We start from the raw sequence: 23414 nt of genomic DNA, 5'->3' as shown, positions 1-23414 counted from the left end.
TTTCCCAGGTGTTCCTTGTCTGTGTTTGTGTTTAAATATACCCTATGTTTTTCTTGTGTTTTTTGTCGTGCTTTTGACCATGTCTTGATCGTTAACCACATTTGTCTGTTTGTTTGTTCGTTCTGCTGTGTTCGTGCCTGCTCTGTTTATGGTTTGTTATCTTTTATTGTTTACTTGTTTCTTTGTTTGTTTTACAGTCTTTGTTCAATCTTAGAGTCGTTAGTTTTAATTGTCATTTCATTGTCATTTTTGTTCTTTGTTTGTTTTTGTAATGGAAAAATTTTGCATTCTGCCTCTGGATTGTTACAGGTGTTAAATTCTTTGAGCTTTGAGGCATCTGCACTGGGCTGTCACACAGTCATGGGACTATCCAGACTGTTATCAGCAACAAATCCAAAAGTCAGAGTCTGTTAAGGTATAAGGGGAAATACACTTCTGTGAAGCATCATTAATGCAGGTACATTAAAGTATATTGAGATTTTGGATCAACATATGCTGCCTTCAAGACCAAATCTTTTCTAGGGACTTCCATGCATTTTTCAACAAGACAATGCAAAACCACGTGCTGCACACATTACAAAGGCATGGCTCTGGAAGAAAAGGAAATAGACCCTGACTGGCCTGCATGCAGTAGAGAATGTGGGGAGATTATTGAAATTAAAAATGTGACGACTTTGCTATCGTAGCAACTAAAAAAAATTGACCTTGAGTGGCACAACTATATATTAACCCATTCAGACCCTGCGTCTGCTTTTTTTAAGTTTATTGCACTGAACACTATTTGAGACACTATTTGTCCATCAGAATAGATCATGAACCAGCCAATAAAACAAGTATACAATTGAATATTGAAAAAGTAAATTAGCCCCGCCCACTGCACTGGAAAAAACAACAACTTTAGAGACATTAGAGAGACATTGGCAGCTTTACAGGACTAGAACGAGGTACAGTAAGAGATCATTTACATTAATTACTTATTTAATGTGATTTAGAACACTTTTTTATAATGTTCATTATATTTTCCTGTTTAGGGATGGTTTGTGAAATAAAAAAAAAGCTAATATAAACTATGAATTAAACATTTAAACCACAGGTGTTTAATGCAATGGATAATACATAGCAATTGAATATTTTAAATTTAAATGTTCTTTTGTGTGCATTACAGACAGAAAACAGCATTCTTCTATTTTTCCATCACCAGAACATAAAAAATAAACAGTAAACGGTCATTTGATTGCTACTATGGTTATAGTTATGAATTATATTAAACCTGCTCATGTTAAAGATGGTAAAAAAAGAGGTATCGCAATATAATAGACTTATTTTTTCCTGAACAGTTGCCTCCTTTTTCCACATTCGAGCAGTTAAACATATCCAGCATCTCCACTGTTTTGAAAAGACCCCCAGCTATTATGCGTCAAGAGGCTAATGAGTCCGCTTCACCTTTTTATTGCCCTGCCTGGGCATTTGTGAAGCCTGAGCGTGGCCTTTTAATTGCTGTTATTAAATAAATCACCTCCCTTCTTCCCCGGAGTCTGTGGACAGTTTGACTGGCGTGCGTAATAGATATGTGTGCAGGGACAGGCTTTGTGTTAAAGCCCTCCCTACGACTTAAAGCACATTTGAAGAGGGAAACGCTGCTCTGGTAAATAAGGAGTGTTGCTCCTGCGGCCCTCGATTAGGTCCCTCCTAATGTGGTGTTGAGCAGCGGGGTGATGGTGTGTTTCTTCTGGATGGAGAGTTCAGATTTAAAACAGACTGGTCTGCTGAGGAGTGAGGGCGAAGACTGACCGCTACACTATGGACTTCCACAGAAGACATGAAGAACCTACCAAGGAGCTCAGTGTGGTAAGAGCTACATTTATCGGTTTATTTTAGAAAGAGTACATATGTATATACAGTATGTTTTAAATATATGAGCTTTATTAAGCTGGAACTTAGCTGGAGTTTAGTATAGTACACTGTTATTTATACAAAATAAGTAATTAATAACTGACTGCCTTGTATTCTGCTTAATTATTAAATAATACAATAATAATATGTCTTATTTTTTATTATTTTTTTAATTTTTTTTATTATATACAGTATATATGGTGATAAATTCAGACGTAACATTCAGAAGTAAGTTCACTAATAGGTTTAAATAGTAAACAAAAGGCTATATTTTCTGGTGTATTTAAGGCATTCCCTGCTTCTAATCATCTCCACTCTAAATAAATCTTTAAGTTCACTGTACACTCTGAAATGTATAGTAACCTGCATGCTGCAAATGTTACAGTAGGAACTTTTTTGTACATTTAATCATAGTACCAATAAATAATTGTATTTTTATCACAGTAATACGCTGATGTACTTATAAAACATTACAGCATTTAGTTTACCCATGTAAAATTACAAATGGTAAAATAAGTATATACTGTAAAAAAAGACCCTGCTTAAAACCTGCTTAAAATGTCCTTTGTTGTATTCTTTTTAATATTGTTAAACAAACTAAATAAATATTTTGTAAACCTTTATATTTTGTAAAACTACTATACTGTCCTGAACATCATTTAAATAATTATAAATTATATTAGAATTAAATGATAAATTATAGGTTTTAAATATATATATATTTATATATTTAAACCATTTCCAGCATTTCAAATATTATACTTTATAGATCTACAATAAAGTGCATCTACAGAAAGAATGTGGTCCTAATGCAGTAGTAATGCTGTATAATATATGAAAATTTACATTGCAGAAAATGTAAAAATAATGAATGACTGGCCTGGTGCTGTATGTATGAGCCTATAGGATATATACAAACCATTTCACATTTATTGATAAAACAAACCCTGTTAAAATCACTGAAACTTCAGGAACACAGTACAGTATGTGTTAAATGTTAAATTACTTCAGCAGACCATAAATAAGTTTTTAACACTGTTCCTGATCCTCATTATTTAATTCACTCTTTATCAGAGTCCATTAGAGGGTCTGCCAGACCAGACTGAGCAGAATAGCCCCCCCACCGGCCCACCAGACAGACCAGTCTGCACCAGATGCTGCAACACCATCACTGATAAATATCTGCTGATGGTGAGAAAATACTGTTTTCTGGTTTAAACAAAGTGTGATTTTGTAAAGCATGGTTTAAATATATTGAAATTAACATATTTCTGTTATTATAGTTGTTGTCGTTGTTGTTAATGTTCCTAGAAGTAGAACTAAAGTTACCATTGTTATAATGGCAATAATGTGTAATAATTTTAATAATGTAAAACATTTTTTTTATCATTATAATGTGTAATGTGATTTATATTACAGTAGTTTGGCATTTTATTGCTAAAATTTACATTTTGCATGTGCCATTATAGCAAGGGATGCACTGATTCTGGTCTATATATCTGAAATCTGATAGTACACAAATATATGTTTCTGCTGATGCGTTAAAACATTACTCTGCTAATATTAATATCATTGTGCATCCCTAATTATAGATGTATACGTAATAAAATTATGAATATTAGAATGTTAATATTCTTCTTTTTATTATTATTATTATCATTATTTTCTTTCTTTTTTTTAATTAATTTTATTATTCCTACTGAGACCTGGACTTTTGCTTGGCTGGCATTTTTTATTTCTCCTAGATCTTTATGATTAGTTGGAACTAACAAGTATAAAAACTAACTTTACGTTTGTGCAGGAAGTTATAACTAACTTTATGTTTGTGCAGAAAATTGTTTTTGGGAAAGACAATGTTCTTATTTGGTGGCATTAGTTTTTTTTAATCATTAAAATTTTTCTTGCCATACAGAAGGACCCAGTTAGTCCAAAAACAAGATTTTAGCTTTCTACAGTCAGAAAATAAATTAGTTTCCAACATAAAATTAATGATATTTTTACTACACCCATGTTTCTGCCAGGACTGGCTGTAAAAACTTCTGTCTGGGATTCCCGCTCTCATGTTTTCAATCAATTAAGTGTAATCTTATCACATGACCAATAGATGGTACAGGCTGTATCTCCATATGAGAGTAAAGCTTTTCTGTTATTGTTGTTGTTACAGCAGTGCTAATAATATATGCTTAATGATGATTTTTGGATGTTTCCTATGTGTAATCTCAGGTAAACGGACAGAGCTGGCATGTGCACTGCCTGTCCTGCAGTGTGTGCCACACAGCGCTGAGCGGGCAGACCAGCTGCTTCATCAGAGACAGAAAAGTGTACTGTAAACCCCATTACTACAGGTAGCATGTACTAATTCTCATAATTAAGTGTTTCTGCTGTAACGTGAAATAAACCAATTAAGAGCCAGGTGAACTCTGACTTGCATTGGTATTTTAACAGCGCAATGCTTCTATGCTTCTCAGCAGAGGAAACTGACCTGCGCATCATGCTGTGAAATTGCGTGAGCTGGTTATTGAATGAAACAGCAATGTTATTTTATATTATTTTATATTGTATTCTGTTTATTGTTATAAAAATTGGGTTTGTGCTGCTGCATGTCCTGTGTGAGTGGGGGCACCTGCATTGTCAAGATAGCAATGAACATCTGAAGGTTGACTGCTGCCTAGGTTCTAATCAGTCAGTGGCGCACCTGTGTTTTTTGTTGCCAAGATAGCAATACGCCACTTCCAAGCACCGCTTCTATTTATGCGATTCAGGCCCAAGGCGTGAAAATAGACTGGTGCCGTTTTTTTTATTTCTTTACAATGAACCCTAATTTCACACATTTTTTTGTTGCAGGAAGTCCCACTGTGCATGCTGTGGTCTGCCGGTGCAGTCTAGTGACTGGGTCCGCAGGGTAAAGGGGCACGTTTACCACCTGGCCTGCTTCTCCTGCTCGTCCTGTAAGAGGCAGCTGGGAACAGGAGAGCAGATTGCCGTGCTGCAGGACACTCTGCTGCTCTGCAGGACGCATTACGACTGCATGCAGCAGCAGGAGAAAGGTAAACAGCACCAGCTGTTTAATGCAATAAGCCATAACATTAAAACCAACATTGATGATCTGGCTGCAGGAGCTCCTGTACCAGAATGCTTATATAAGCAAGCGAGTGAACAGTCAGATTTTAAAGTTGATGTGTTAAAGAACTGAACTTTACCAAGAACTGGACTGTGATGTTGCAGATGACTGGGTCAGAACATCTCCAGAACATCAGGCAGGTCTTATTGTCATTTCAGGAAAGTGTGGTACTCCTGCTGGAGACGCTGGAGCCAAACCATCAAAACGAGCTCGCACCAGTTTCACAGCACAGCAGCTGCAGGTAGGAATCCCCTCAACATACTTATACACAGCATATTTTATGACTCAGGGAAGGGGTGGTCGATATGGCCCTAAAAAAACATCACGATATTTCATTGTATTTACGGGATAACGATGAAACACTGAATAAAAAATATATTATATATATATATATATATATAAATATATTTCAAGAATACACTACTGCAACAAAATGAAAATTACGTTTTATTAATGCATATAATATGATATGGCTCAGCACTAACTGAGATATTAAAAAATAAGATTTGTAACAGAAGTCAATAATCCAGAATGCCATGATACTAATAAAAATGCACTCCAAATATCTTTATATAATATTCAGGATTAAAGTAAAATAAATGATACTGAACAGATATAATCTGTTTCTAGTAGATATATAATGGGAAATAAGAACAAAGTGATTTTTTCTTTCGCTAAAAACGGTAAAAAAGTAGTACCCTGATGTGATAATTAGGGGTGAGTGATATGGCACGATATTTCAGGGTATAATATCATTCACGATATTCAAAAATGTTGGTGATATTATTGCGCACAATATGATTATGGCAATAACATCGCCAACATGTTTGAATATTGTAAACGTGTTCTTGCAGAGCTGACTGTTTGGCTGTTTGTCCTCCAGATAATGCAGGCCCAGTTTGTGCAGGACAGCAGCCCAGACGCCCAGGTCCTGCAGACACTGTCTGAGCAAACCGGACTGAACCGGAGGGTCATCCAGGTGAGCATGCAACATTTCTACACAACACTAGGAGCCCTTTTTTAGTGATCTATAAAAATATGCCTTGTGTGATTTGAAACGCTCAAAAGGCATGTACTAATTCTCTTAATTAATTATGGATGTGTTTTGGGCGTAACATGAAAAAAAACAATCAGTGTGCCCGTTTCGTTCGTATCTTAACAGTGCAGTGCTTTTGTGCATCTCAGCAGAGGATACTGGCCTGCATGTTCACACTGTGAAGATACACCAGCAGCTCATTTAAGGGGACAGCAATGTTATTTTATTCTTTGTTATGTTCATTTGTGAGTAAGAATTCAGGTTTGAATGCTCGACCGTGTGTGTGTGTGTGTGTGTTTAACAAATAGGGTGCACCTATAGGAATGAACTCTGATGATTGACTATTGTCTAGGTTTATTTCAGACAGTGGAGCACCTGTGTTTTCCGCCACCAAAATAGCAACACACCAGAAATTTACTTGAACACACCTCACTTCCAGACCACCACACCCATCAGTGTAGATTTATTCATAAATTATGACGCTACTTTAATTGTGCGGGTGCAAGGCGTGAAAATAGACTGTTGATGGGGTGTAAGATAGCAACAAGCATTGCGGCGCGCATTGCACAGGATGTATGATAGGGTCATAGGGGTGTGACGAGACAGAGATCTATAATTTATATGGTTATTTTTATTATTCAAACAATATATTATACAATTATTTGACTGAAACTCAAAAGCGCAAAACTTTCAAATATTTTGATTATGAATTATGCAGTAAAAGACAGAACAGTAAGTAAACACTGCATCTGGTTGTACCATAAACCAATCAACTTCTTTTCTGCGTAAGTCTCATGAGATACATTTAACACCTGACGAAAAATATTGTGCTGATTTAAACTTCTCAATCAATTTAATCTCATGGATACAAGTGTCTCCTCTCTAGGAGAGGATATATATTAGGCAGAGAGTGAAAAGTCTTTTCTTGGAGTTGATGTATTAAAGCAGCAAACTGGACAAGTGTAAGAATCTCAGACACTTTGATGTTAGAACATCTTCAGAACATCAGGCATCATCAGGTCTTGTGGGCTGTTCACAAGGTGTCCAAGAAAGAATAACCAATTAACCAGTATAAGGTTCATAAGCACCCAAGGCTAATTTTGTATTTTGTCACTTTAACTCTGTCTCTTAGGTCTGGTTCCAGAACTGCAGAGCGAGGCATAAGAAGCACGTTGGTCTGAACCACCTGTACCCATGTCTGGACCAGCATCTGTGGCCGGTCTACACTTCTACATCCCTGCTCAGTCCCACATCCACACTTAACTCTCCTCACTGTGGAGCTGCTGATATGGTAAATACTGATTAGTCAAATAAATCACTGCAGTGAACACTGAAGTGCTTTCCACAAACAGCTTTTAAGATCAACAATAGTTTTTTACCACCTAAAATAAGACTTCTTAGACTATTAAGCATCTCTAAGCAGATGAACTGATGACTGCTACATACTATTCTACCTTTTTTGTTGTAATATAAAAGAATAAAAGTACTGTAATAGATTTTGAATAGCATTTTTTTGGCATTGTCTCCCCAGGATGCTCATCTGTTGTGCTGCTCCAGCCTCTACCACCCCAACAACCATCAGCTCTACCCATCTACATTCGCCAAACACCTTCAGTATACACCTGGACCACTGCAACACCCACAGACTGCAGCTGTAGAACTGTAGAGGAGTGTGTCCATCTTCTGTACCTGTCACCTGGAGAAGAGATACAAAAAAATGTATTTCCAGACAAAAATCTACACTGTCAATGTACACAGATTTCCTGCTTTCCTATCATTTGCTTTATTTGTATGTTCACTAGAGCTACGAGGCTAATTTATGAGTAACAAGGCTTACAGCACTGAAAACTGCCTGTCAGGATTATCACCCATTCACCCACAAACTTTGTGAACTTGTTAAATAATCTCTAACAGACATTGTAAATATGGTTTCAAAAAATAATGATTTTTGGGGTCCTTTGTTTTGGAATGCCCACCGAATGCATAATGAATGTAATCAACCAAAGCCCAAAATTCAAAGATTTGTATTCTGTAAGTGTCAGAAACTCTGAATAGGAATATGAATCAGACATTGTTTGTATTATAGCATTCCTCTGTTTGACAATAAAAACTATAAAAAAGCACATTGTGATCCAGACTGCCCTCTTAATAACTTCACATAGACAGTATGGATTGATGACTCTATAGACAGTATGGATTGATGACTCTGAAGGGTCTATAGACAGTATGGACTGAGGAATAATGAGTCTATAGACAGTATGTATTAGGGACTGATGGGTCTATAGACTCTGAAGCGTGTGTAGACAGTATGGACAGACTGGAGACTGATACGTGTATAGACAGTATGGATTAGGGACTGATGGGTGTACAGACTGGGGATTGATAAATTTATAGACAGCATGGATTGGGGACTAGTGAGATTCTATAGACGATATGGACTGGGGATTGATAGGTGTATAGACATTATGGACTGGGGATTGATGAGTGTATAGACAGTATGGACTGGGGATTGATACGTTTATAGACAGTATGGATTGGGGACTAGTGGGTCTGTAGATAGTATGGACTGGGGAATAATGAGTCCATGGACAGTATGGATTGGGTACTGATGGGTCTATAGACTGTAAGGTTTGTGGACTGGTGGGTCTATAGATAGTATAGATTGGAGACTCTGAAGGGTGTGTAGACAGTATGGATGGGCTGGAGACTGATACGAGTACAGACAGTACGGATTGGGGACTGAGGAGTGTATTGACGGTATGGACTAGGGACTGATGAGTGTATAGACAGTATGGATTGGGGACTAATGGGTCTATATAGGGTATGAACTGGAAACTGATGGGTCTATAGATGGTATGAACTGGGAATTGATGAGTGTATAGACATTATGGATTGGGGATTGATGAGTGTATAGACAGTATGGATTGGGGATTGATGAGTATATAGACAGTATGGACTGGAGACTGATGGGTCTACAGACTGTATGGATTGGGAACTGGTGGGTATAGACAGTATGGATTCTGGACTAATGGGTATATAGCCAGTATGGACTGGGTATTAATGGGTGTATAAACAGTATGGATTAGGGACTGATGAGTGTATAGACAGTATGGATTGGGAACTGATGGGTCTATAGACAGTATGGACTGGAGATTGATGAGTGTATAGACAGTATGGAATGGGAACTGATGGGTGTATAGACAGTATACATTGGGGATTGATGAGTGTATAGACAGTATGGATTGGGGACTGATGGGTGTATAGACAGTATGAACTGGGGATTGATGAATATATAGACAGTATGGATTGGGGAATGGTGGGTGTATAGGCAGTATGAACTGGGGACTGATGGGTCTATAGACTGTGTGGAGTGGAAACATATTGGTGTATAGACAGTATAGACTGGGGACTGATTCGTATAGATTATATATGTACAGGAGAGTGAACAGCACATATTGAAAAACTTTTCACAAAGGTCACATTTATGATAAAACTGCTTTATTTAAAAAAGTGAGGAAAAAGTTTGCTCTCAATAATAAAAACGTTTAATAATAAAAGATAATGAAAGCTTAGTGAGGTACTTGTCAGAGATGTGAGGACTATGATTATAGAGTCCTACGCTTGTTGAAAGGTCTTAGTGCGCTGCATTCAGACATGGCTTCACTTACCCATAGGAAAAGCTGAACTGTGCTAACAGCTGACAGTTAGACTAAAGATCATCTACCAGGTTTTATAAAGCTCTACAGGACAGAAACACTCCTGCAGTCAGGCGACTGGTCAGTTCAATTACAGACTTCATTTTACTAAGCTGTGAATAAAATGAATGAGTTAATGAATGTGTGTCACCTGTAATTTTCTCAACACGAGAGAAAGAATAAGTGCACCCGACCGTGTAGCAAAGTGCCATTCAGATTAAAAGTTATTAATTATGACCAGTAGAGAGTTTTTACAATTTCTGTCTTTACTTACATTGGAAAAAATATGTTGGATGGTATGGAACCTATGTAAAAAGGATAAACCTAAATAAACATACAGTAAGTGGTCAGTGAGAGTGTCTACCTGTGATAAACTCTATATAACATTGAAATAAACCCAAATAAACATAAAGTCAGTGGTCAGTGTCTTACCTGTAATTAGCAGATAGCAGATAGTCTAAGCTGTTTTTTGATAATACAGGTGATCAAGACCATCAGTATAGTATGTTTTTTTTTATTACCAACCAAAACGTTTCCCCGCCAGTCAAGAACCAAACTGGTCAACCAGCTGAAACCTCTTGACTAGTTTTAGCAGCTGGTAATTTTTCAAAACAAAGTGTAAAGTGCATGAAGAAACAAACTTTCAGGGTTATTTGGCATCACTGATGTAAGTGTTGAGGGTTTGGCCCGGCCTAGAGATCTTAAAAGAGCAGAATCTGTACCTGCTGTAGGATCTACTTCACAAATAATCATCCAACATCAGTACCTGACCTCACTTATGCAATCAAACTCTTATCAAACGACCAATGTAAACCCTGATCAGTAGAGTAGAGGCTTTTACTGCAGCCAATGGAATACAGAATATAAAATAGAAACAGAGCTAATTTCTGTCAGCAGAGGGCAGCAAACAGACGTTTACACACCTCTAGACTTCACTTTACCAAACTTCACCTCTGTTACTGGCACTCATTCCTGTTACCTTTTTATGTAATGAGTAACAGGACTGAAAGTAACAGGAATGAGTTTTAAGCACAGAATTAGCAAAATTATGAAACGTTGCATAGAAACATAATATCGGCTTAAGGACACTGAACACATTCTAGTGATTTTCCCAAAATTTGTATTTTAAAAATAAACAAATAACATCTAAGATTGACCTCCTCCAGGTTTTAATAAATAAGTTTCATGGTAAAGTTTATAGTTAGAGAGTGGGGACAGGTAACAAATGCTATTTTTCAGTGTTCTAAGTAGTTGTTATTCTAATTAATTATAATTACATATCTTGCTTTTGCAATTAGGCCAATGTACAACAAACTATGCTTAATAATAAAACATATTTAAAGTACTGTAATGTAGAAAATGTAATGTGTTATATAATTAGGGGTCTCTTATTTTTGTCGAATTTTGGGAAAAAAAGTTTCTGAATCAGTTTCTCTGATTTCATAGGTTCTATTTATAGGTAAATGTTTGTGTAAAATGATTTTTTTTTATTCTATAAACTACAGACAGCATTTGTCCCAAATTCCAAATGAAAAATATTGTCATTACGAGATTTTATTTGCAGAAAATGAGAAACGGCTGAAATGACAAATATATAAAATATATATAATTTTTTTCTTTTTTTTTTATATTTACTGGAAGTTTAGCCTGGAATGTCATAGAAATAATGATCCAGGAAAGTATTTGTAGTAAAACTGGAGCTAAAGTTGGATCTGATCTGGATTTTCCAGCAGTAATGGAGGTGTAGTCAGACCGTGACGTCACAGGAGTTAGACCCAGCTGCACTTCCTCGTTCTGCCCGCTGCTGTCTGCTGCTGCTGGAGCCGCTGGGTCTTCTCTTTCTGGGTCTGCTGGAGCTGCTGGAACTGCTGGAGCTGTGTGTGAGGAGATTGTTTCAGCGGGAGAGCTCAGAATTCAGCGCAGAGCAGAATGGACCCCAGCGCGGAGGAGTTCTGTGGTAGGACCGGAGCTGAGAACCTCAGCCTGCTTTAACTTACTGTAACATTACTACAGCTGTAGAGCTCCTCAGCACAGGCAGCTCACACACCAATAACAGGCTTATTAACCCTTCATATCACTCTCTGCGCTGTTCTACACTCATCTCTTTCATAACTTATAGACTACACTGCACTCTTAGAAAACAATAATGGAGCAGTTCAGGTAACTGTTTTCTAAACATCACTATGAATCACTTATCTCATCATACATTGACGTGAAAAAGTATTTACCCCCTATGATTTCTTTAGTTTTTGCTTTTTTGTCATACTGATATTTTTCAGATTATCAAACAAACCTTACCAGAGAAATATAAAAAACACTTTTTAAATCAAAATTGTATTTATTAAAGGAAAAAAGCCACTCTTGGCGGCAACATCTGCAGTCAAGCTTTACCAATAACTGACAATGAGTCTTTCAAATCTCTGTGGAGGAATTTGGGCTGCCTCTTCTTTACAGAATTGTTTTAATTCAGACAAATTAGAGGGTCTTGGAGCATCCTGTTTAAGATCGTTCCTCAGCATCATTCATCAATCAGACTTTGACTAGGTCACTCCAAAACCTTTATTAAGAGGTGGGCTTTTGTGTATTTGTGTCCCTTGGATCATTGTCCTGCTGCGGAACCCAAGTACGCCTGAGCTTGAGGTCACAAACTGATTGACAAACATTTTTTTCATGATTATCTGCTGAACAGCAGAATTCATGGTTCCATCTATTATAGCAAGTTGTCCAGACCCTGAAGCAGCACACTACCACCACCATGTTTTACACTCAGTTTGATGTTCTTTTCTTGAAATTCATTATCAGTCATTTTTGTCTGTGGTTCCATAATAATATGATCCAAGTAAAGCCAAGATCCTACATTCAAACTTACTAACTTTCACTTATTACGCAATAACGTCTTAAACTGGGTCCACCTCTGTGTTGAAATCATCTGCATGTCAAAATGTAAGTTTCTCAAGACCAACTCCCTTCTGTTTTATCTCTCTCTCTGTTTTTGGCAGATATTCAGACGTTGCATAAGGAGGCTTTGAGAAACGCTGTGCTGAACTCTACCCAGGCGAGTACTCTTCTAGGGGGCCAGTCCATCAATGACATCATTTTAAACCATTGCTACACTCCTCTTTCTGCCAGCGTGGGTGAGGAGGCCTGTGTGGAGGAGAGTGAAGAGTGGGAGACGCTGGAGGCTGTGCTCTCCCGCGAGTTTGGAGAAGGTCATGGGGGTCGTAAGGTGATGCTGTGTGGAGGGGCTGGAATGGGGAAGACCACAGGGGTGGAGCAGCTGATTTGGGACTGGGCCGCAGGTACCCGTCTTCAGCACTACACCTTTCTTCTGCGGGTGTGTGTGGATACCCTTTTCACCAGCAAAAAGAGCCTGGAGGGCTTGCTGCTGACCAGTCACGCTCATTTTTCCACTGAAGCTCTTGCGATTGTCCTGCAGAGGCCTGCGGAATCGTTGCTTCTGGTTCTGGATGGGCTGGACCGCTTTCAAAACCTTCTGTCTGAATGTCCACCATCGGATGAGCTGGTGAATGACCCACAGCAACCAGTAGGAGGCGCTGTGCTTCTCCACAGTCTTCTGGAGGGCTTTCTGCTGCCTGGAGCGTCAATACTGCTCACCTCCAGAGAACCAATCCTGGACCTGGAGTCTTTGCAGTGCGTCCATCTGCTAGGCTTCTCTCAGGACCAGAGGAGAACGTTCGTCCAGCGTTTTTTCCAAAATGAAGCCAAAGCAGAGCAGATTCTCCATCACTGTGAGCAAGCTGTGGGCATGGCCGAACTCTGTGTGTGCCCCACCTTCTTTTGGATGCTTTGCTGTGTGTATAAGGAGTGTAAGGACCGTGCACCACAGACCCTGACTGAGCTGTGCTGCATTGTAACCCACAAGATTCTGCAAGAGCATAGTGTGAGTATGGAGGCAGGCAAGCAGCTCCTCTGTGGCCTGGGCAAGCTGGCAGATCACTGCACCTCCCTAACACAGACATCCTGCTCCTCCACTGAGGTCTTCGCCTGCGGCCTGCAGCCCTTCTTGGGTTCAGCGGTCCTTTCAGCCTTCCTGCGACTCAGTGGAGGTGATATCTCGTCTGATGAAGCCACGTTCTCCTTCTTATCGCCAGTCTTCAGAGAGTTTGTTTCAGCAGCCGCTTTCTACCTTGACCCGTCAGGTACTGTATTAGACTATTCTGGTTATAATTATTGGGTGGTGGGTCATTATTTTCAGCACTGCAGTAAGTAACACAGCAGTGCTACTGGAGTTTTTAAAAACACCCTGTCCACTCTACAGGACACTTCTATCTAGCTGCAGCTCCATATTGTAGATAAAGTAAAGTCAGAGACAGAAGCTCTGAATCTGTTGCTGTAGAGTTTACAGTGTTGGTCATCCTTGAATAGTCACAGGATGCTACCCACAGGATGCTGTTGGTTGGTTATTCAGCAGTTCAGTTCAGCAGATACAACAAGATGTTTAAAAACTCCAGCAGAACTGCTGTGTTCGATTCACTCATTCCAGCACATGCCAATGCGACTGCAGAGCTGAGAATGACCTGCTACCCAAATAATCTGTGTTTTTTAATGCACTCAATGCATTAAAACTACATATCATTAAAACAATTGTTGCACCCAGTAGGAATTGTTTATTTGAAGCAAGGTAAAAGGTACCAGGAACAATACATTATGAAAACAAATTAGTCTGATATGAGCACATATTATTATCTTATTTATAATTATTAAGATACACGTACAAGAGTAGTGCGTAACACATATGTAACACAACATAACATGTTTCAGCATGGAGTTGTAGAGGTTCCTAGTGGTGTCTTGTGATAATCCATATAGTACAACATCCCACACATTTTCGATAAGGAACAATGCTGACAACAGACTGTTGATCTTCGTTGCCTCCATTTGTTTGGTTTCAGACATCTTTTGGATGGTTAAACATGCACCATGTCAAAATGACCCAGGAAAACCATTGCTGTTCCTGACAAATAAACATAATAGGAGGGTTAAATACACTACTATTACTGAACTACTCAGCTAATCAATGTTGTCATTATTACTCAGCTCCACACTCTGGTCAAGATGAAGGCGGTATCCCAGAAGAAGGAGATGGCCTGCTTCATGTGTTCCTCGCCGGCCTTTCAGACCCTGCACAGAGGACGCTTCTGAAGTCCTCGGTCGGTACGTTCAGCAGTGGCCGTCTTTCAGAGTTCCACCAATGGCTGATGAGTTCAGTGACGGAGGTTCTGCCAGGCTTTGAGAAGGAAAAGCACTGGCGTATGTTCCAGCTCCTGCATCACGCTCACAGCCCAGTGCTGGTCAGAGAGGGCGTGGGGTCCTGCCAGTGGAGGACGGTCAGCTACAGCGGCCTGCGGGTAGCGGACTGTGTGGCGCTGGCGTATATAGTGTGCTGCCTGGGGGAGATGGAGCATCTGAACCTGTACGGGAGCAAACTAACAGAGAAGCAGATGCTGAAGCTCCTGCCTGTCTTCCAGCTGGCCAGATCTGTTAAGTGAGTCACACTGAGGAGGATGTGAGGATGAGGAAAAGAGGAAGGAATAGAAGGGAACAGGAGGCGTGTAAAGTGTTAAAATAACATATATTTATATCATCAAGGTCTTCATACATTACTTTTTTTACAAAAATGGTTCTTTGTAGACTATTGGTTTGTTGTGTTGTTATCCTTGGTGGTTTCTGTGGTGTTGTTAAGTGGTTGCTAGGTGGCTGCTCTAGTATCTGCTCTAGCTATTTTCACTTCATCATTATGGGCTGTTGAGCCCAAAATTATGGGCAAAACTTATATACTTTTTTTCACATATTTTATCACAAGACAGCAGCATAACAGAATGTGAAAAAGAGGGAAAGGGTTTGAAGACCCTAAGATATCCTTAATGTCCCATATGCTATTAATGTAGTCAGATTCAGAGAAGGCTCAGGATATTAATACAGTATTAGCAGCTCACTCCAGAGTATTATTAGAGTGTGCTGAGTGATCTTGCACACTCTATTAATACTTCTTATTAAGACTTCACTTTGGGTTGTTGGGTGACGTGGGTTGTTGGTTGATTTCAATAACTCTATTTTTCATTTTAAGCCATTTTAGAGGTGGCTCAGCAGTTGGGCCAACAAAATATTAATGATAGTGTAGTGAGTTTAGTACTTGGGATTAAGATTCTGCCACTACTGATCCTGAGTCAGATGCCACTGCATGGTTCTGAAATGTGCTGTGCTTCATCTCTCTAGATTAAATGTACTTTACTTTTTAGAATCGACCACATGTGAAAACACTGTGAAACACTGTAGCTACAGAAATACACTCTAGAGCATGGATTGCAAACACAAAACAAAAAGAGCTGCTCATCCAGCACTAAAAACTAAATAATTTGGTTTGTGTTGTTAGTGGTGTTTGTTAGCGCTGCTGTGTTGCTGTTCTTAAGCTACTGACTGTATGGAAAGAAAAAAACTGAAAAAAAAAAACAAACTTTTGACAGGGGTATCCAGTTAGTGGGATTAAAGTTATTAATTAAACATTCTAAACATACATAAGAAAAAGAAAGTCTGAGCCAAGCCGAGTAGAACTGAAGATTGAAACTTCAGATGCTAATTAGTGTCTGCAACTGATCAGAATAATCTGATCGGCTCTCAGGGTCGGCTATATTAGAGAAATATCGTACGATTACCAGTCTAATATTTTAGCCAATACAGATACATAGCCGAATCTGCCACTGTTGAGCCATTAAGGCAAATTTATACTTCTGTGACGAATCTACACCATAGTCTTTGTGTATGCACTTAGTTTCATACCTTGCTCTGTAGCCTGATACCTGGCACTTCCCCAGCAATGTAACTATAAGTTGCTGTGACGCAGAGGCTGTAACTCTGATTAGTCCGCCGAGCCATTGTAGTTAAATTGCAGAACCATGCAGACTCACAAGAGGCACAGGTATAAACGCTCACAATGGCATAGGCCACTTGCACAGGCTACCACAGACTCTGTGTTGCCTTGATGTAGAACTACAGTTCAGCCTTTAAGCAAGGTCCCTAACCCTCAGTGCTACTCATTTTTGTGAAGACCACATATATGTATTTATGTAAATATGGTTGTCTTGTCTGTCTTGGTATTATCTTTTTCTACCTGATCTTCTACCTCTCAGTTTGTCTCAGAGTCATCTGAGCTCAGATGGGCTCAGACACCTGGCGCAGGCTATGATGGACGGACAGACCACCGCGCTGAACCTGTCGTACTCCAAACTGGGGGACGAGGCAGTAAAGACTCTCTGTCCCGCCCTCAAACACTCCAACCTGCAGACGCTCAAGTACGGTCCTCACAAATATTCACACAATCTCAGTTAGAATTTGAGTTTAACTACACCTTTTTTACACTTTTTTCTACGTTATTCAATTGTGTAAATACAGTCCATGTATTATTCTGCTGAAATCAGAAATCATCTCTCCAATATAAAATACTGGTCAGATATACTGTTTATATGTAGTACCAGTCAAAAGTTTGGACACACCTTAAATTCAGTGTTTTTTTTCCAGTTTAAAATGTTCTGCATTGTAGATTAATGCTAAACATCCCAAACATCCCAAAAACATATAGGATTATTAAATAAACAGAAAACTTTGAAAGCATCCTTTAAATGCCGTCACAAAGACCATCAAAAACATTATGATGAAACTGACTCTCATCAGCATCTCCTCAAAAAAGGAAGGCCAAGAGATCTCTCTGTTGTACAGGATAAGTTCATCACAATTACCAGCCTCAGAAACTGTAAAAACAAAGTTAGCAGCTCCCCAGGTAAGAGCATATAAATGCTTCTTCACTGAGTATTTTGGTTACTTTTAAGTTACTACATGATTCCTTATGTGTTCCTTCACAGTTCTGCATGACTTTGAATGATAATGAGAAGGAATGTCCAATCGTTTGACTAGTACTGTGTGTTTGTTGTATAAATTAATTTGTGTGTGTGTGTATGTATGTGTGTGTGCGTGTGTAGTTTGAGAGTGTGTAATCTGACCCCAGGGTGCTGTGAGGCTCTTGGTCAGATGTTGTCGGGCTCTAAGCTGTGTGTGTTGGATCTGGGAGGAAATGACCTGCAGGACCAGGGCCTTTCTCAGCTCATCAGTGCGGTGGGGACATCCAGCTGCAGACTGCAGGATCTCAGGTCTGCTGTCTTACACACACACACACACACACACACATACACACATAAGCTACATTTAAACACTATTCTTAGTTGTTGTTGGTTAGTGTAGAGGATAATACCACCTACTTTGTGTGTGTGTGTGTGTGTGTGTGTGTGTGTGTGTGTATTCTACAGTATAGGTATGTGTTCTCTGAGTGGGGCGTGTGTTGCTGTGCTGTCATCAGCTTTGAGCTCTTCTCTCTCTGAGCTGAAGATACTGAACCTAAGGGACAACAGCCTGGCTGAAGACACTCTGGAGCTTCTCTCACAAGCCCTGCAGACAGGCCGCTCCAGCCTCAACACACTAACGTAACACACACACACACACACACGTATATATATATATATATATATATATATAAATAATATGTTACATAATACGTAATACTATACAGTGTTGTGGAGAGGTCATTTAAGCAATAAGAGAGTTTTAACAAAAAGTAAAAAAAAAAAAAAAAAAAAAGGAAAATTCTCATTCTGGAAAAAAATTTTGAAATCTTGAACTAAACTGAAGCTCCCTGTAATGAACATCAGTCAGTAACAGCTGCTATAAATACTGTACATCTCATACAACCCTACACTGATTATTTATAGCTGCATCTTTTTTTACATTTGTCTATAAATTGCAAAACTGTTATAGAAGACGCTCACACATGCCAAAAGTTATTATCACGAGATTCTGGTCTTCTAATCTCCTTTTTTTGCATTAAATAGCTGAAAATGTTTTGCTCTTTCATAATAAAATGTACCAGCTCTGCGTAAAAATTTAGAATAGAATAGAATAGAATACAATAGAATATAAATAACAAAAGCCACACAACATCCAAAACATGGTCATAGATCTGTAAAGTCATGTTTGTGTGTGTGTGTGTGTGTGTGTGTGTGTGTGTGTGTGTGTTTTTCTACAGCTTGTTTGACTGTGAGCTGACGGATTCATGCTGCCCATCCATAGCGGCAATCCTCCAATCACATAACTGCCATCTGACTGAGCTGGACCTGTCTGTTAATGAACTTGGCCAATCAGGAGCTCTCGTCATCTTTGACACCCTCACAGCTCCTCAGTGTCCCCTGAAGAAGTTATGGTATGTGTGTGTGTGTTTGTTACCATAGGATTTTTTTTTCACAGAGAGGCTCCTAAAATAGCTTTAGACAAAAATTAGACTTCTGAGGTTAAAGAAGTAAAAACTAAGAACTTGGTTTTAGACACATATGAGATCTGGTGAGATCTGTTGGTGATCGGTCAATTGCATGAGCGCAAGATGCTCCTGCTTGGCTAAGATGTTGTCAGGGTTTGATTCAGCCAAGATAGAAACACGCCAGATATTTACCTAAATAGACAACACTTCCAGACCACCACTCCCGTCAGCGTAAATATATTCCTAAACTTCTATTGTATTTTAGCGTTGTAGGTGCAAGGCGTGAAAATATACTGTTTATTAGGGGTAAGATAGCAATGAGCATCACGACACACCTTATGGAGTGTGTACAATAGGGCCTAAAGTGTCATTTGTCATTTTCCATTTGATCTCATTGTTGTCTAGAGGAAACTAAAGAGATATTACTCCTTTTTGATTTTTCTTTCTTCTAGAAATGTTAATTTCAAGGACCTCTACACTGAAAAATACCCAAATCTGTTATTTCTCTCCTTTTACAAAAGAAAAGAGTCAATATTAGATTAAATATTTTGGGGTTTGTTTCCCAGACAGGAATTATTCCTATTTAAAATGCTGTTCAGTCCTAGACTAGGCTTAATCCCTGTTTGGGAAATTGTCCCTATGTCAAAAATAATACCAGTTGCTGTGATATTTTGCAATAATTGTGCTATTAAATTTGATCAGTCCTGTAAAATATGGTTATATAATTGTCTGCTGACTTTTAACAGTGTGTGTGTTTGTGTGTGATAACGCTTTTGTTTCAGCATGGTGAGGTGTGAGCTGACGGAGCAGGTTTTCAGTGTACTGGGAAGCGTGTTAGTATCTGCGACGTCCAGATTGAAGGAACTGGACATTGGAATAAACCCAGTTGGGGATGCTGGAGCGAAACACTTGTGGAAGGCCCTGAAACACCCCAACTGCAAACTACAGCATCTGGAGTGAGTATACAGTATATGTCCTATACGAGGAGGGTGAAAACTAGCACACCCTGAAAGTGATGAGAGGAAAAAGCGCTATATACCCACCCAGAGAGAGAGCAAGACCAATTGTGCTCTCTCAGGGCTCCTGCAGATGATGGCAAGCTGCATGATCGAGAATCAAACCAGCGTTCTCCAGATCATAGTGGCAGCATTTTAGACTGCTGGACCACTCGCCACCCTCTAGCAATATGTTGGAATAGCACGTCAAAGTGTATATATACAGTATATTTAGTTGTTTTGCGTTTGTGTTTATTTGTCCTCTTATGTCTCTGCAGTCTAGAGATGATCTCGCTGACTGATGCCTCGGTGGATGAGCTGTGTGAAGCAGTTGCTGCCAGCACCTCTTTAACATCCCTAATTCTAAAGAACAATGGCCTCACTGACCTGTCCGTGCCCCGATTGGTCAAACTTGTTCAGGACCGTCCTATCATGAAAGAGCTCAAGTAAGTTCCAGCACTATTTGATAGATGTGTAGTTGATATGCTGCTTTTTAATCCACATCAATTAAATACCCATTTAAATGCACCAAATGTCCACATATTTAGAACCAGTGAGTTTTTTTGCTTTCTCAGTGACAAGACATCACGTTCAGTAGCTCCTCCATTTCCACTCGCTGTTGTGTTTACGTGAATCCCCTTGGAAACACGCGCCAAAAGTGTAATTACGGTGCGCGGCAGTGGACAAATAGCTATTTTATTAAACGCAAGGTGACAAAACTCAGAGATGTGGATCCTGACGAGACTAAAATTCACAGAAAACCAGTTGATAGTTTAGCCTGTAATTGTATTTTTTTTAAAGGACGTCTGAGAAAAACACATACATGGATTTTCCAGACGTGAGTAAAATATAAACTCACAGAGGACCCCCCATAAAAGAGAAAATTACCCCCTGAGAAACTAATCTCATCCGGATAGGGCTATTAAGTGTAGAAAAAAGGATATGGTTTTAATGAAGTTGCTGATGAGTGTAAGAATTTGTTTTCTACTCTCAGAGCTTCAGTTAATTTCTGATTTGTTGAATGTGTTCCTCTTGTTCTCTAGTTTACAGTATAATGACTTCAGTGAGGATGTTTTTGAGCTGATGGACGTCTGCCCAAGGATACAGTATTAACACACCAGTATTCCATGTGATGAGTGTCTGTGACTGAGGAGCTTAAAGACTGTGGAAAAAAAAAGTTTTACATATTGCAGAAGATGCAGAAGAATTACTTATGCATTATTAACAATGTTAAAAGTGTTTATTAATAATGTAGGAAGTGCTTACGAATGTGTCCTTCAGGCTTTACTTAAAATAATAGTCTATAACTATAATTATTTACCTTTTATGCAATTTTGTGCTCCATGTGGATATATTTTCTTACAGAAATTTCATTTTTTTAATGAAAATTCACTTTTAATGCCAAAAGTCAATATAGTACAGAGTATGTGGTGTAGATGGTACTCTACAATTCAGAATTAAAAATTCAGTATTAAAGACAGTAACAAAAACAGACTGAATAATTCGACTTAATAAACATAAGGGAAGGTTTGTAAATTGTCATATACAGTGCTGTCAAAATGTATTTGCCCACTACAAATTTTTGTTTGCACTTTTTGTTATCATACTGTATTTTCCGCACTTTAAGGCTCACTTAATTTTTTACATTTTCCCAAAAATCGCTTTATAATCCGATGTGCCTTATGTATGAATTTTACTAGTGAGGTTGCAAGGAGCAGTAACGCTACCAGAGTAAATTGCCAGAGCCCTGGGAGCGCACAATTGGCCTTGCTCTTTCTGAGTGGGTAGATGTCACTCTTTCCCCTCATCACTCATAGAGTGATGTTGATCAGCACAAGGCATCTGTGAGCTGATGTATTAGAACCGAGTCGCGGCACTTTCCTCCGAGGCTACATCAGCAGCAGTTTGAAAAGAGGCGGAGTCTGACTTCACATGTGTCAGGGGAGGCATGTGCTGGTCTTTACACTCCTTGTGTTTTGGCATCACCTGTGATGGGGTCTTGTGGAGAACATTCCTCTACTGGTCAATACACTGACACGCCAAAAGCAATGGAATAGAATTATGATAACTGAAAATTAAATTGGGTATGTCTACAGCTGTGTACATTGTGAGGTGTTATCTTGTGAGTTTGGCAGCACAATGGGGAGGTTGTTTTAATGTTCTGGCTGCTGATCAGTGCAGAACTATGACCAGTCAAACAACCATTCAGATGCATTTTTTTAGTTTCTTTCCATTTTGCTTCTGGCAGAAGTTGTATTATTGCTCTTGGAAACATTTAGATGGATAATGAGGTTTTGAATATAATCAAACCCACATGCTTCCCAAACTTGGACATCAACAATGTTGTTCAGAATTTTTTGGTGTGTTCTCTCTTCCTAAACATAGCTAACAAGCGAATCTTTGTACCAAACAACACACCAGTCTGTTCACATTTGCAGACAGAGCTACAGCGATGTAGTTTTGGAATTGCTTTAAGCATTCCTGACCCAGTTCAGTGAAGGGTGTGATTTGTGTGAAATATGTAATTCATGCACAGTAATTTTGTCCTGATTGTATAATTATATTTTCTGATAAGTCGCATTATATGGCATTTGTAGCCTTGCTGCTTAACTGTTTTGCACAATGCAGTAAAGGTAAGTGGGGCACAACTAACACAAGATCAAACCTAACAAAAATAAATAAGGATATATTTTTATATTGAAGCATGTTATGGAACATGGGACTAGGATCAAGTCCCATGACTTTTGCCATAGAAGCTTAAGAACACTGCACTGGGGGTCACTTTGTCTGATCACATGGACAATTCTAGCCAGACACCGCTGGTCACAATCATTATCACTCACTGCACTGTCCACTGTGGGTGGTAATGCCTTCTATGACATATTCTTGGAATTCTTAGAATGCACGTGACACTGTTGATCGAGGAATGTTAAATGTTGCTGTTATAATTTGTGGTGTACAATAAATAGACAGTATTTGACACAGAAGCCTCTTTTTTTTATTTATCACATTTATTTGAAAATAGACATCTTAATAGATATGAAATATAGATTTGGAAAACTAATTTGTCTTTAAGAATATGAAACTTTATTGAATGGTTATTGAATAAATAGTGTTTTTTTTATATTATTTACCAGACCTATAGCAATTATAGCAACTAGCTCTTCGGTGTGTAACCATTAACCTCAGTTAAGGAAGGAACTGAGAAAAAGTGTATGTTTTCTCAAATACTTTAAAACTAAAAAATGAAGATTGTGTCTTATCTTGGTGTAATGTTGTCGTAATATATTTAATTATACATATACAGTAAGGTAATACATATAAAGTACAGTCATACCACAGTTTATTTGAACAA

General features: G+C 38.7%; 3 protein-coding genes across 3 annotated transcripts in view; all 3 read left to right on the top strand.

Annotated features, from left to right (window-relative positions):
* The first annotated feature begins 1303 nt into the window (after nucleotides 1-1303).
* On the top strand, nucleotides 1304-8146 carry LOC103033893 (LIM/homeobox protein Lhx8). Its single transcript, XM_022670949.2, has 8 exons — nucleotides 1304-1848; nucleotides 2968-3084; nucleotides 4117-4238; nucleotides 4738-4940; nucleotides 5173-5255; nucleotides 5898-5993; nucleotides 7183-7341; nucleotides 7582-8146. Exons 1-8 carry the CDS (start codon nucleotides 1801-1803, stop codon nucleotides 7714-7716), a joined length of 963 nt encoding a protein of 320 aa, XP_022526670.2. The 5' UTR covers nucleotides 1304-1800; the 3' UTR covers nucleotides 7717-8146.
* The window catches only part of dohh (deoxyhypusine hydroxylase/monooxygenase), a 133561-nt gene continuing 111980 nt past the window's right edge, over nucleotides 1834-23414 (top strand). The window contains exon 1 of the mRNA XM_049486190.1: nucleotides 1834-1845. The gene's annotated coding sequence lies outside the window, so the exon portion shown is untranslated. The remainder of the gene's footprint in view (nucleotides 1846-23414) is intronic.
* si:ch73-233m11.2 (NACHT, LRR and PYD domains-containing protein 12) lies at nucleotides 11546-23046 on the top strand. The gene is made up of 10 exons (XM_007239607.4): nucleotides 11546-11702; nucleotides 12745-13905; nucleotides 14804-15251; nucleotides 16894-17055; nucleotides 17740-17907; nucleotides 18064-18237; nucleotides 18837-19010; nucleotides 19847-20020; nucleotides 20338-20505; nucleotides 21103-23046. The coding sequence occupies exons 1-10, from the start codon at nucleotides 11675-11677 to the stop codon at nucleotides 21170-21172; spliced, it is 2727 nt and encodes a 908-aa protein (XP_007239669.3). The 5' UTR covers nucleotides 11546-11674; the 3' UTR covers nucleotides 21173-23046.

This window comes from Astyanax mexicanus, chromosome 12 (assembly GCF_023375975.1).
Source record: "Astyanax mexicanus isolate ESR-SI-001 chromosome 12, AstMex3_surface, whole genome shotgun sequence".
Classification (NCBI taxonomy): Eukaryota; Metazoa; Chordata; class Actinopteri; order Characiformes; family Acestrorhamphidae; genus Astyanax; species Astyanax mexicanus.
Note: the sequence above shows the minus strand (reverse complement) of the source record. Positions and strands in the feature narration are given on the sequence as shown.

Excerpts from the sequence above, each read along its gene's own strand:
- si:ch73-233m11.2 (XM_007239607.4), top strand. The coding sequence starts at position 11,675 with ATGGACCCCAGCGCGGAGGAGTTCTGTG. Across the intron at positions 15,252-16,893 it reads CAGCTGGCCAGATCTGTTAA|TTTGTCTCAGAGTCATCTGA; the intron begins GTGAGTCACACT and ends TCTACCTCTCAG. Across the intron at positions 20,506-21,102 it reads CCTATCATGAAAGAGCTCAA|TTTACAGTATAATGACTTCA; the intron begins GTAAGTTCCAGC and ends CTTGTTCTCTAG.
- LOC103033893 (XM_022670949.2), top strand. The coding sequence starts at position 1,801 with ATGGACTTCCACAGAAGACATGAAGAACCTACCAAGGAGCTCAGTGTG. Across the intron at positions 4,239-4,737 it reads TGTAAACCCCATTACTACAG|GAAGTCCCACTGTGCATGCT; the intron begins GTAGCATGTACT and ends TTTTTGTTGCAG. Across the intron at positions 4,941-5,172 it reads CATGCAGCAGCAGGAGAAAG|GAAAGTGTGGTACTCCTGCT; the intron begins GTAAACAGCACC and ends TTGTCATTTCAG.